At 51.1% G+C, this 11,568-nt stretch overlaps 2 protein-coding genes across 2 annotated transcripts; both read right to left on the bottom strand.

The window, feature by feature from the left end:
- Positions 1-823: 823 nt before the first annotated feature.
- J7T55_014281 (uncharacterized protein) lies at positions 824-5,830 on the bottom strand (the record flags this gene model as incomplete). The annotated part of the gene is made up of 11 exons (XM_053136294.1): positions 824-932; positions 995-1,014; positions 1,342-1,416; positions 1,756-2,177; positions 2,277-2,343; positions 2,641-2,719; positions 2,807-3,433; positions 3,679-4,879; positions 4,934-5,163; positions 5,222-5,310; positions 5,390-5,830. The coding sequence occupies 11 exons, from the start codon at positions 5,828-5,830 to the stop codon at positions 824-826; spliced, it is 3,360 nt and encodes a 1,119-aa protein (XP_052986119.1).
- Positions 5,831-8,983: 3,153 nt separating this feature from the next.
- On the bottom strand, positions 8,984-10,138 carry J7T55_014280 (uncharacterized protein; the record flags this gene model as incomplete). Its single annotated transcript, XM_053136293.1, has 1 exon — positions 8,984-10,138. One exon carries the CDS (start codon positions 10,136-10,138, stop codon positions 8,984-8,986), a length of 1,155 nt encoding a protein of 384 aa, XP_052986118.1.
- Between the last annotated feature and the right edge of the window lie 1,430 nt (positions 10,139-11,568).

Below are 11,568 nucleotides of genomic sequence, written 5' to 3'. Positions count from 1 at the left end.
GGTCCGCTCAGTGGCAAACAGATTGAGTTCTTTCTTCTTGATGAAGAATTTCGATCGGGCTTCTATGATAAACGAGATGATATGACAGAGTCCAAGTTCAGTAAATAGATTCCCGTGGTGTTGCTATAGTTTGCGTGGAATAGTCTTTCAGTTAACGTAGTAACATCCAACAGAACACCTTTGTTCATGTCGGGCCATACCTCCATGCGCAAAGGACCAAAGCAAACGTGTCAATGATAACGCTTGGGCGGGTTAATTTATACTTTTGCACAAATGAAATTTCAAGGAGTTCCGGACTTTACGTAGCCTCTATTCTGGCTCTCAATACATTAAATTAAAAACGGAGAGCGACGACGGCTTTCGAGTGGATGAACACTAAGAAATCACGTGCGCGGGCGGGTAAACCAGCAATCGCGGTTCTGTTCCCAGCCAATGCGTGGTGAACTTTTCATTCTCTCCTTAATCATGCAGTTTGTCTGCGGTCACATTCAGCGATCCCACTGTGGCTAAATATATGTGGGCGTTTCGGAGGAAATCCGAGGCAATGAATCGGTATCAGAATTATGCATACAACCTACGATTGGGGTTCCGAGTCGAAGTTCACGATACACAGCACCAGGACCTAAACAGCACCTTCCGCACTGGTGATGGCTCCATGACCGCTCGTAACCCAGCCCGCGGCCTTGATAACGATTCCTTCTCAGATCATTTCAACTGGAGCAGTCGGCGTGGCGGACCGCTTACATCTTTCTTTGGCAACTGGAACAAAGCAATGAAGCGATGACAGAGGTTCATTGACCGGGGGGCACAACAAGTTCTTGTGTTAGCAGTGTGGTTGGAGGGTCTGGAAGTCTACGACGCCTATAGCGTTGCTCGCGACCTGCCTTTGCGCCGCCCAGAGCATCACCTCGACGAACTCTTGCTGCACGGGGCTATTTGGGCGGATGGTTATCGAATTTTTGCAGTGTTTCACGGTAAAGATAAGCTGGAGGACGTGGCGCTGTCCTTGCCGGGCTGGATGTTCGAAGCAAAAATACCACGAGGCTTTGCTCAATCCACAAAGTTATCTCAGATAGGCATGCGGATCTGAGTGCGGCAGCTCGCCCCAGACCGCCAACATCTACATTATTCCCTCGTAATAATTTTGAGGCTAGCAGGAGTACCATATTTGTTTTAACGATATATTCCAGATTTAAACACTTCGCAATAGTCTTAGTTTAGCACCTTAGACGAGGTAGTGTTCATCGGTTTCCTACTCTATTGATCGCTTCATTTATCACACAAAGTCTCATCATGAAATCCGAAGCAGGAATTATGACAGAGATTCAGGTGCCCACTCACGGTGTCTGCGTCGGGCTTTTCTGTCTTGTATGCGCCGGCGCTCAGAAATACCAGCGATATTGATCCAGCCCTCGTCTTGTCGTGCCGAATCGCTCCATCTATTGATATTCTTGGATCTACGGAAGACAGAGCTATACAGCTGAGTATGTCCCGAGTCTGTATTCTCTTCTCGCATGTGCATGGCGCCTGAGTGCCTGTCTGGAATTATGCGATCCCTGGAGCGGCTTATCCCCTCGACTGCTGCGTGTACTACGTCTAGGGGTCTCGGGCAGTCATGGTGTCGGGTGACGCACCAAAAGCGAAGGAGAGTGTTTTATGGCTCACAGTGTTTACTTTATTTCGACTTCGACCGCATCCGACATCTCGTCAATGCCGTCCTTGCCGACAAATGCAAGTCAGTAGTCTCAAACTTACACCAGAGGCTGATGTGTTATCCTTTCCTGCCTTGTGTCTCTTGTTGTCTGCATCCTTCTCCGGCAACTCGTCCACAATTGGGGAAAACACGGTCGCCAACTTGCACATGTCCTCATGCATCCTATGGAGACAAAGGACGCCGAGCTCAGCATCATCCTCCATCGGATTCAGTACTCCGAGATGTTCACGAGCCGTGGTAGACTCCCCGTGTCTTGATGCATTGCTGAGAAAATATTGCCTGACTGAGAAGTGTGCCAAGTGAATCGTCCTCGATCCCTCGTCGGTCCTTCCCGACGAATTTCGCACTTCCACTAGCGATCCACAAAGATTGGTGATTGCTTCTTTGATGTAGTAATCATCAACGGAATCAGGCATCTCGTCCACCAGTGGATCAGGAGACTGGACATCGATAAGCAAGGCTTCTGTGATCTCCGATACAGTGAGTGGCCTTATATTTAAGACTTTTATAAATACTACTATACTCATCTGCAACTTGTTCGGCTCTCATCCAAGTGTGCCACCCGTGGTGACCTTCAGGTCGAAGGTCCTGGACCTGAAAATCTCAGGTCCGGTATAGGGCCCCTTGACCTGAAGACGGCCCAACCTTCAGCTACCGACAAAAAGATGTCCAGTTTCGGTTCGGACCTTAAATTGGGACTGTGATATCACGAGTCCACACATCCGTGAGAGTAGGTTGGATCCCGAGTGAAGTGTCGGTCCATTGGATGCATACAACTACATATGGATGTTGTCTAGAGTCCTGGCCGAATAAGGTTTGGTCTCATGCGAGCCAGCTGCTCCTTACTACGCAACCCATCATACAAGCCTTGGAGGATGCGAAGATCAACAGCCAGACTGCTGGGGTCCTGGGCCACAATCTCTAACCAATCGATCGTTCTCCTCAGGAGATCTCTCAGCTGGGCTTCCCCTACGAACGGCCCCAAGAGCGGATCGTAATAAGCAGCTGTAAGAGTAATGAGATTCCCCCATTGTCTTGATCAAGTTAGAACTCAAGATAAGTTGTCAGGGGCAGGGGCAATTGGACACATACGCGTGCGCTGTTCCAAAAACATTGGTGATAATGAAGCGTTTATCTTTCAGACCATGGAAAGCCATGGTACTTTTGATGACAGCATCGATTCCCTTTCTCGCGTTTTTGAAAACGACCTGGTCAATGTCACTCCGACTTCCCGGGTCGCTCCTCACTGTGCCCCATTCGCCCGCGTTTTCGTGCGGGACTGCCTCCGATTCTGCCGAAACATCATTCTGGCGCTTATGGCCAAATTCCAGCACTGTCTTTATCGATGGACGGTAGGTGATGACGTTGGCACCCCAGAACGTGGCCCTAATGCGTGCTGATAGGATATCCCTCGCTGGCGGGGCGTCCCTATCAAATTTGAACGGTCCTAGCCACACAGTGCTTTTTTCTCCTAGGTCCTTTTCAATCTCGGCCAGAATTTTCTTCTGTGCCTCAGCGTTTGGCTTCTTGTCGGGATCATATAGAGAGCCAGAGATTCTATTGAGCCGTTTCCGCAAGTACAGCTGTGCAGCGTAGCTGTACGTAACTTCATCTGAGAAGCCCAGCCTTTCTCGCATTACAGTGAGATCCGGGAACGGCAGGATGTTCTCGTATTGGAGGATCCCAGAGGGAACGAGGTTCAACTCAGCGAGAATGTCACTGCGGCAATCAGAAAAATGGCCCAGACCACGAGAGATCAGTGTGGATCATTTACCTCTCTAATTGGCAACAAGACCAGAAGGCGACAAGAAGCTTAGTGTCTATCACATCTCGTTCTATAGTTACGTGTGTTCGGGGATTTTCAAGTGCTGCGGCTGCCCGCGCGGCCGTGTTTCTCAATCGATCCATGGATCTGGGGTCGTCAGTCGGCATTCTCGGCGGCGGGTGACTATGCTTCCACTCACGATTGAAGCTTGTCAGCGATTGCAGAGCCTGCAAACCTAATGTGACGAAAGCTTGGGATTACGCGTCCGAGCTGCCCGTAATAGAGACACGCAAGAACATGAGCCTGGACATAGTTCAACTCGTAACTGCCAAGGTGGTTGCCCAAGACATCAGTCGCATAAGCGAAGTACTCGAGACCAGGTATGATTTGATTGTTTCTCTTCGTTGGCTCGAGAGAAGCGGCGCTTGTTGGTGCTTGCACTCCAGAAACCTGCGCTGAAGAGCGTCGACTGCCACCCGAACTTTGCTGGTCCATTCGTGAGGGCAATCCAGCCTGACCAGAAGACTGAGAGAAAGCACTGTAATAAGGCGAGCCCTGGATTGTTGATAAGACTGGATCTGGTCCCCTTTTCTCCGGCGGGTCTGGCAGCTTTCGGTCTCTCCACATGCAGATTTTTCCAAGGGCGAGAACAAGCAAGACCAGTGCATTTCGAACAGAGCGCTGGGGCTTCGGACTCTCTGGTGCCGATCCAGACCGGACACTGCTAGCGACACGTGAACGTTCGCGCTTCTTGACGTATTCAAATGATGACTGAGCCGGCCTCTGCTGGTGCTTGGTGATTGTGGCAACCTGCCTGTGTTTTCCAATACCACTGGGGTTTTTCAAGACTTCGGCCAGGAATGCACAAATCATGTCATCAAGGTCATCGGGAGGAATGAGGGGGTGCATGTTTTGTATGTGTTTCTTATAGGCGTCGACGTAAGCTTCGACCTTCGCTCGGCTAAAATCCAATGCGCATTCAGAACGACTTTTCGCTCGTGACTCGGCCGGGTAGACACCTGATGAGGCAGAGTCTCCAATTAGACCGCAGTCGGTACCTCTTAGCGGTGATGGGTGATCGCTGAGTGACGCATCGTCTGGTATTTGCACACGATGATATATGAGATCGCTGTTTCCTGCAAGCGAGGTTGGCCCTTCACCGCGCTCAAAAAGAGGTAGTTCGCCACGGTCTTCTTCGTATCGCTGAGGGTAGGCCTCGACATATTTGATATGCTCGTTATCCAGCAGCGGCCTCACAAGCTTGCTGACAGCTGGCCACTTGAGAAGTTGTCCCGACGTAGTTGTATGATTGTGGGGGAATGGTACTGGCAGCGGCTGGACTGGGTTTCCGGGAGATTCCTCGCTCTCCATCTCGTTACCCAATGCTCGCATGCGTCTGGCTGCAAGAATTTGGTCATGTGTGCTGTTCTCGCTAGCGTCTCCTGGTGACGAACAAAGTATGCCTTCACCCTCGGACAACGATAGTGGCGTCACTGCTCCCAGCTCTTCTTTAACGCAGTCATCCAATCCTAGTGATTTCTGGGCGTGAAGAGATCCAGGTCGAATACCCTTGAGGTCCCGGATATTAGATTGCACTTCAGCCAGACCAGCAATAATCTTTTGGTTTGTCGACTGCAGCATTCTCTTCATGACATCTATTATATCTTGCGTTGCCTTGTCTTGCCTAGTGTCGTGGGTCAGAGAACGTTGGTGACTGTCTGGCAAAGACAGAATACACTTACTGCTTGGGGGCTGAATCGCGATATTGACAGTTGATGCTTTTGTCGACACAATTTTTGCAGGGCTTATTCTCGTCGCATTTTGCCTTGAACTGTCGACAGCTCTCACATGCCTGCGATCCTATAAGCGGCCAATCAATTTCACTAGTATACCAGTTCTCAAGAACATACCTGCGAGGCTCTCTGAGAGTTCCTTTTGCTCGCGATAGTGTATGAAGTGATGGGATATGTGTTATGTAGCTTGGTGTATATTGGCATCTGGTCATACGGGGTAGGTGGTGGCTGAGGACGAGACGGCAACGGTGCGAGAGGCGGGGCAGAGTAGCTCCCATACTGGTACACTTGCCCCGCATCATTATTATGAATCATGTGCCTGTTCCCCTGCATATGGCTCGGAGGATGAGGGCCGATAGTTGAAGAGGAAGGTGAGAGACTTTGTTCGGAGCTGCTGCTAGTGGGGTTGTGCCTGCTTAGCTGAGGCAGCGTGGCGTTGGCGAATTCTCTCTTCACCACAAACTCTCTTTCCGCATATTGATGTCCAGAGAACGGATAATGTTGATTCTCTGGAGAGAAGGGGGGCTGGTGATGGGTGTCCTGGATTTGAGAATACATCTCAGGCTCATGTTGTCGGCAGTCATCACACGGCTGAGGTAGCGGCGGCTGGTGAGGCGCGTGCAATTCTTGAGGACGATGGGAAAAGGTACGGGGTGGGTGAGAGAGATGCGACGAGGGTAAGGACTGAGATGAGGGAGGAAGAGGAAGAAATGATGGGTGTGGATGGTGGGCTTCGGACAAAGGCATTGAATGGCCATGATGTGATGGCCCCACTGGCCACGGGGAGGGATCGGTCGAGAGGCGACGCCGCTTCATCTGAAGCTGTTGGTTCATGCTTCAAAGAAACAAAGTTTTTTGAGCAGGTAATAAGTGCTGTAGTCGGAAAAGGGATGGAAGTGAATGAATAGACGCACTGTGTTTGGGGCGGGTGCGAGCTTGCGAGGGCTGTGGATTGCTCTGGCGATTCTGAGTAGTATGGGTGACAGGGATCAGGATCTCGTCAAAACGCCTTTGTTTTTGGGTGTTCGAGGACCCGTAGCCTGCTATAATTGAACTTTAGGAGATAGCGAGTGGTATGTAGTATAGTAGTCGCGTTCGCCAGCTCGGGACCTTTTGCCGGCAAGGTAAGATAAGGTCCATTTAGGTAGAGTAAGGCAAGGGAAGATGTGCAGGCAAACTTGAGGCGTGAGGCAGCGTGCCGTAGCGAAATGCAGAGCGGTCACCCTCCAGGACGGGGGCTGAGCACGAGATTAATCGACGCTTGGGTAGAGTAAGCCAGAGAAAGGGAGAATACCAGTGGTCAGCAGCGTAAAAAGGCACTATATTGCTGTGTCTGTTTACTGGCTGACTTGAATGCAAAGAGTAGCGTCGATGGCACCATTGAAAGTGAGAAATGGGCAGGGTCCAGGTGTCAGTGGTAGTGGTAGCAGCGTCTAGAGACGGGCGCGGTGGTGGACGATAAAGCACTTGCCCGAGGACATACCTTGAACAAGTATTGAGCTTCTGCGTGACAAAACGTATTCGAGAGCTCGGGCGTGTTAAGCATTTCTGATTAATTTGTTCCTCAATTTTATTTACTTTTTCCATCTCAATCCAATCGCTCATTTGATTTATAACAGCAAGCCCTTCGCCCTTGTTACACATACTAGGCGTGATTCGAATCGCTAACGAGATGTGTTGGTGCATTCTTTTCAGCGGAGACCCTTTCTGGAAGTCACAACCGTGGATCACGCGATTGTTACTTCACTAGTGGGCAAAAAGAATGGACAATGCTAGGGTACAAATTCCAGCAGATTATCACCATAGGCGCTCTTGGTGTGGGCTCCGACCTGAGGTGCGCTTATCCGTCCCGGGGTGCGCCTATCCGCCCCAGGGTGCGCCTATCCGCTCCAGGGCGCGCCTATCTGTCCCAGGGTGCGCCTATCCGCCCCAGAATGCGGGGTGAGTCTGTCTGACCTGGGATGGATATTCCGTATACTCACGCAGGAGGACATATTCGAAGAGCTTGTACTGCAAAGCAGTAGTGCAGTATTTCAAGGTTCGACAGGGACTCCACCCTTTCCTCTCCCTCGGCCGTGCCTAGGCCATGCAAGGACCAAAAATCCCAGGATCGAACCGCGCATAAGCTTCAATCACACGAGACCGACGTTGGCAATCTAATGCTTGGCTGAGATGGCTGGGAAGCACCCTGCATGCAATGGCGCTGAGCAATGCGGGTTCCGACAACCACAAATCGAACGCCGTATTTAGCGTTGGGCTGCATACGTCCCCTTGTGGCTCGAGGTCACAATTCCTACGGATTAACACTACAACGTTCACTAAGGAAGCTGCAAGTTGACGAAGTGTGGGTAGGTGCTTTGTTGATTTCTTCTATCTACGTACGGGGCGCTGCAGGCGCCGTGTTTTGGTGCTGCCTGCAGCTAACGTAATCAACTATACGACCCCTTCGGCAAGAAGCAAATTAAAGTAGGACCCTTCCCGGGATCTGCACGCTGTGTTGGCTCGGCAGTGTACGTGGCATCTCTAAAGCATGCGAGGAGGTCTCGACAAATACTGAGGTCAGGAGAGCTTCCATCATCTGAAATTGAAGAGAAAAGTGTGCACGGACCAGGTTGACCTCCGGGTCACAAGTGATCCGTGCACTCAATATCAATTGTCAAGGAATGTCCCGGCTAGCGCGATGTCAGCCCCCATGTTTGTGAACAATAGCGGCTTGATACACTTGTTTGGAAGAACCCCCCTGCTCGATGATAGAAATTCCTTGCACTCAGGTGGTGGGAGTGTTGACCCATGTCCAAGTGACGCTCTATGCGCCGGGTGGCTGCCGTCATCCCATATCGCGAGCCGGATCGCGAGCCGGTTTCTGGCGCCTTGGGCGCATAGACTAAACTCAATCAATCAATAGGCGCTTGATCAAGCACGAGCATTATGCCAATGCGAGTTTCAGTTTGTAGTTGTCGACGCTGGAATTGTCCAGCAAAAATACATGTAACGATGTCAGACCTATGTTCGTTCACTCTTTGCCCTGGCAAACAATCACCCAACGCGCCCGCCCCAGCGAGGACGAGGGCTATCGACGGAGCTTTCCAGGTCTATCCAACTCTCCTTCAGGCCGGTGTTCTTTCTACGGCTTCATCGCCACCCTATCGCGCCACGGCCGAACCGTATTCCGCAGCATCTTTTTTAGATGTCACTATGAATAGCTGGAAAGCTCTCGATCAACCATTGTCACACGTTGGTCAGAACATCATCACCTGGAACGCAACCTGAACATAGACCCACGCACTAGGTTTATCAGCGAGGAACCAGTTCTGATCATTATAACGAGAAGGAGCTGCAATTAAAGGTGTCTGAAGAAAGAATTGAAGGCTTAGAAGACAACTGGAAAGCCTGAGACTAATGAAAACAAGGTCCAGTTAAGCCCCAATGAGCCCGTTGAAATAGACGGTTGAGTGATACAATTATGTTTCCCTTCCGTTCGAACTAGGCTTGACCATTGTTTTACGGATTCGTGTAAGCGTTACCTGCTGCAACTCTCAGATAAAGGCCCTTTTACGACCTTCCGAAGGACCGAACGTGAGCCTGCGATCTCTGACTAGAGCCGAATGTGGTACAGTGAACTCTAATTTTCTCGTCCTATCTTGAGGTCACTTCCAACTTCATATTTACAAACATGCATCATGGGATGTGTCGGGGGAATGTCTGCGACGCTCACCAGCCTTGGGTGTGGTATCCGGCGAAGGCTTCCCAGGTGAAGCCCTGATCCCAGCTCCTGCTATTGATATCGGTGTCGCATCCATTCCCGGGGGACTGTTGTGGGTTTGAGCTCAGGTTGGCCACGTCTTGAGATGTGTGCCGACGCTTGAGCACGGCATTGGCTGTTGAAGTCTTCTGTGACCTCTCCCAAAGAATGTGGCGGCGTAGCGACTCGGTGAGCTCAGTGGACATCATGTTGCGGCGGATCGTCCTGGGCGAAAAGGCTATGGGTTGGCTGACAGCGTTGCGGATGGGTGGGATAGGCTGCGCCGATGGACCAGGCGTCTCATTGACAGATCGCAGAGGGGAACCTCGAGGCTTTGGGTAAATCACCAGAGGTGATCTATCAGAGTCCTCCGGTGAAGCCACCCAGGGAGGGCTGTTGAAAGAAGTCCTCCCAAATTGGGACAAAGGCGAAGTCGATTCGGAGGCCATGTTGTCATGTTGAAGCGGTGAACCTCGACTCTGTATCGACTCGAGGCCTGAAGTGATGAGAGATCGGCCGGAGCTATGGTTGGCTCTGATGACGCCCCGGAAGAATATCCTCTTCTCTCCCACAACACTCTTGCTGCTCACCTTCTTGTTCGAATCTTCCCAATCATCATTATCATCATTATCAATAGCACACTCATCAAAGCAGCTTCCCTCGCACTCGTGGATGGATGCGGTTGTAGACTTGATAATTATTTTTGGGCTGTTGGGGGATGAGCCTTGTTTTATTGGAGCACTCAATAAACCACGATGTCGAGACTTGAGCGCGGTTTTGACTGAGCTGTCCTCTTCTGAAGAATCCCCAAGCTGGAACATTTTCTTCTTGGGTACGACTGTGGGTCGCCTTGCGTTGTTGAGGCCTGACTCGCTGCAGGGTCTCTCTGACGATCCACCGAGGACAGACCTGGCTTGAGTCTCCATAGACTCGACAGTGGTTGCTGCTGCCGAGGAGGACCTGGAAGAGACGATCTCGAATGGACGGTCCAAACTTCCGCATGGAGACTCGTTGCTCTTCAATTTTGATCTAATGACTTTCGTTGTAGGAAACATGAAGTTGTCTTCTTGGGATGACGACTGAAGGGGCGAGAGTCCTGGAAGTGGCGATGATAGAGGCTTCATCTTTTCCGCAATAGACGAGAGACCATGTTCTCGGGGTCCCTGGCAATGGACTGTCTGACGCCGGTAGCCAAGACAGAGTCCTGTTCTCGGATTCGCTGTCAGGTGGTGTTGAACGTGGGAAAACCATAAGAGAACTCGACATCTTAACCATTTTCTGGCAAGCACGAGTGGACCAATGTGGCATACTGGCACTTAGCAAAAGCCGGCTGGGTCCTGAGCCGATGTACACGCTGCCATTGGCCGATAAGTTGCCATTCGCTTTTTCAAGGGCATGTATCTGAGAATCCTGCTAAAATTGTCATAGATATGGCGATGATGCACATTCATGACACCCCGGACTGACGCTACTGGGCTATCGACGGCCCCCGGATTGCCGTCTACACTGCAAGGGCCAGTCCTACCTGAATTCGAAAGCCAAGGCTACGGTAGGATGCGTGGGGGGCAGACGTTAGTCCCGACCTGGGTCCTAGCCAGCTCGACTGAGAGTGTGTGGGCCCTGCTGCGGGCATCCCTGCATCGAGCAAAGGATGGAGCTGGATGATACGGGTCTCGAAAACCCCAGAACTGAACCTCGCGTTAGTGCACATTCGCGGATGTGCGTGCTGCATTACTGCGTTAGTTTTGTACTGGAGCCTGCAGGTGTCCTATTTGGTGGCTACTGAGCAGGGATCTTGGCATATTCTACTTTCCGCACGACAGAGGAGTATATCAATAGGGCCAAGGGCCCAACTTGTATATCTAGTCGTCTGCTTACAGCATCTTGGCAATCGGGAACGCTTGATTTCAAAGAACGCCGACCAATGTCCACCAGCACTTGGTACGTGTACCAAAGCTTCATGTACTTGAGTCTGTGGGTAACGTCACGCCTCACAGGACGATGCAGGAATTGAGTGATTTCGATTGATTTTTCCCTCCTTTCTTGGTTTAGTGCACCAATCCGCGGCCCAAAAAATGGTGGAAAGCCAATGGATTGAACAAGCCAACAGGAGTCGCAACTATCCATCAGTGCGTAGCAGCGGCCTGTGGCCCTTGGGGCTCCGCTCCTCGTGCAACCCACGCAAGTCACCCACTCTACTCCTGGTGAGCAGTTTTGGTTGGGCCACGCGAAAATTCTGCTCATCAAACCAGCTGTGCGCGAGAAGTCGGGCTTCGCAACCAAGTCGAACTGCCCCAGGCGTGGACCTGAATTCACATGACCGACAGCACGGAGCGGCTACCTTTTGAATCAAAAGTGCACAGGGTTGACGCACAGAGAACGCAGTGAGCCCACATCGGATCCCTAGTAGTCCAAACATGCCTGTGCTATAGCTTTAGCCAGGAGGGATAGGCTGATCGGCAGGATGCGAAATCCTCTAACTTACAAATTGGAATAGACTCGGTTGGAACCATCGCGAATCACGCTTTAAATATCTTCCAGTTTCCGTTTCCTT

The sequence above is a fragment of the Diaporthe amygdali genome (genome assembly GCF_026229845.1).
Source record: "Diaporthe amygdali strain CAA958 chromosome Unknown NODE_89_length_11568_cov_66_925855, whole genome shotgun sequence".
NCBI classification, from domain to species: domain Eukaryota; kingdom Fungi; phylum Ascomycota; class Sordariomycetes; order Diaporthales; family Diaporthaceae; genus Diaporthe; species Diaporthe amygdali.
Note: the sequence above shows the minus strand (reverse complement) of the source record. Positions and strands in the feature narration are given on the sequence as shown.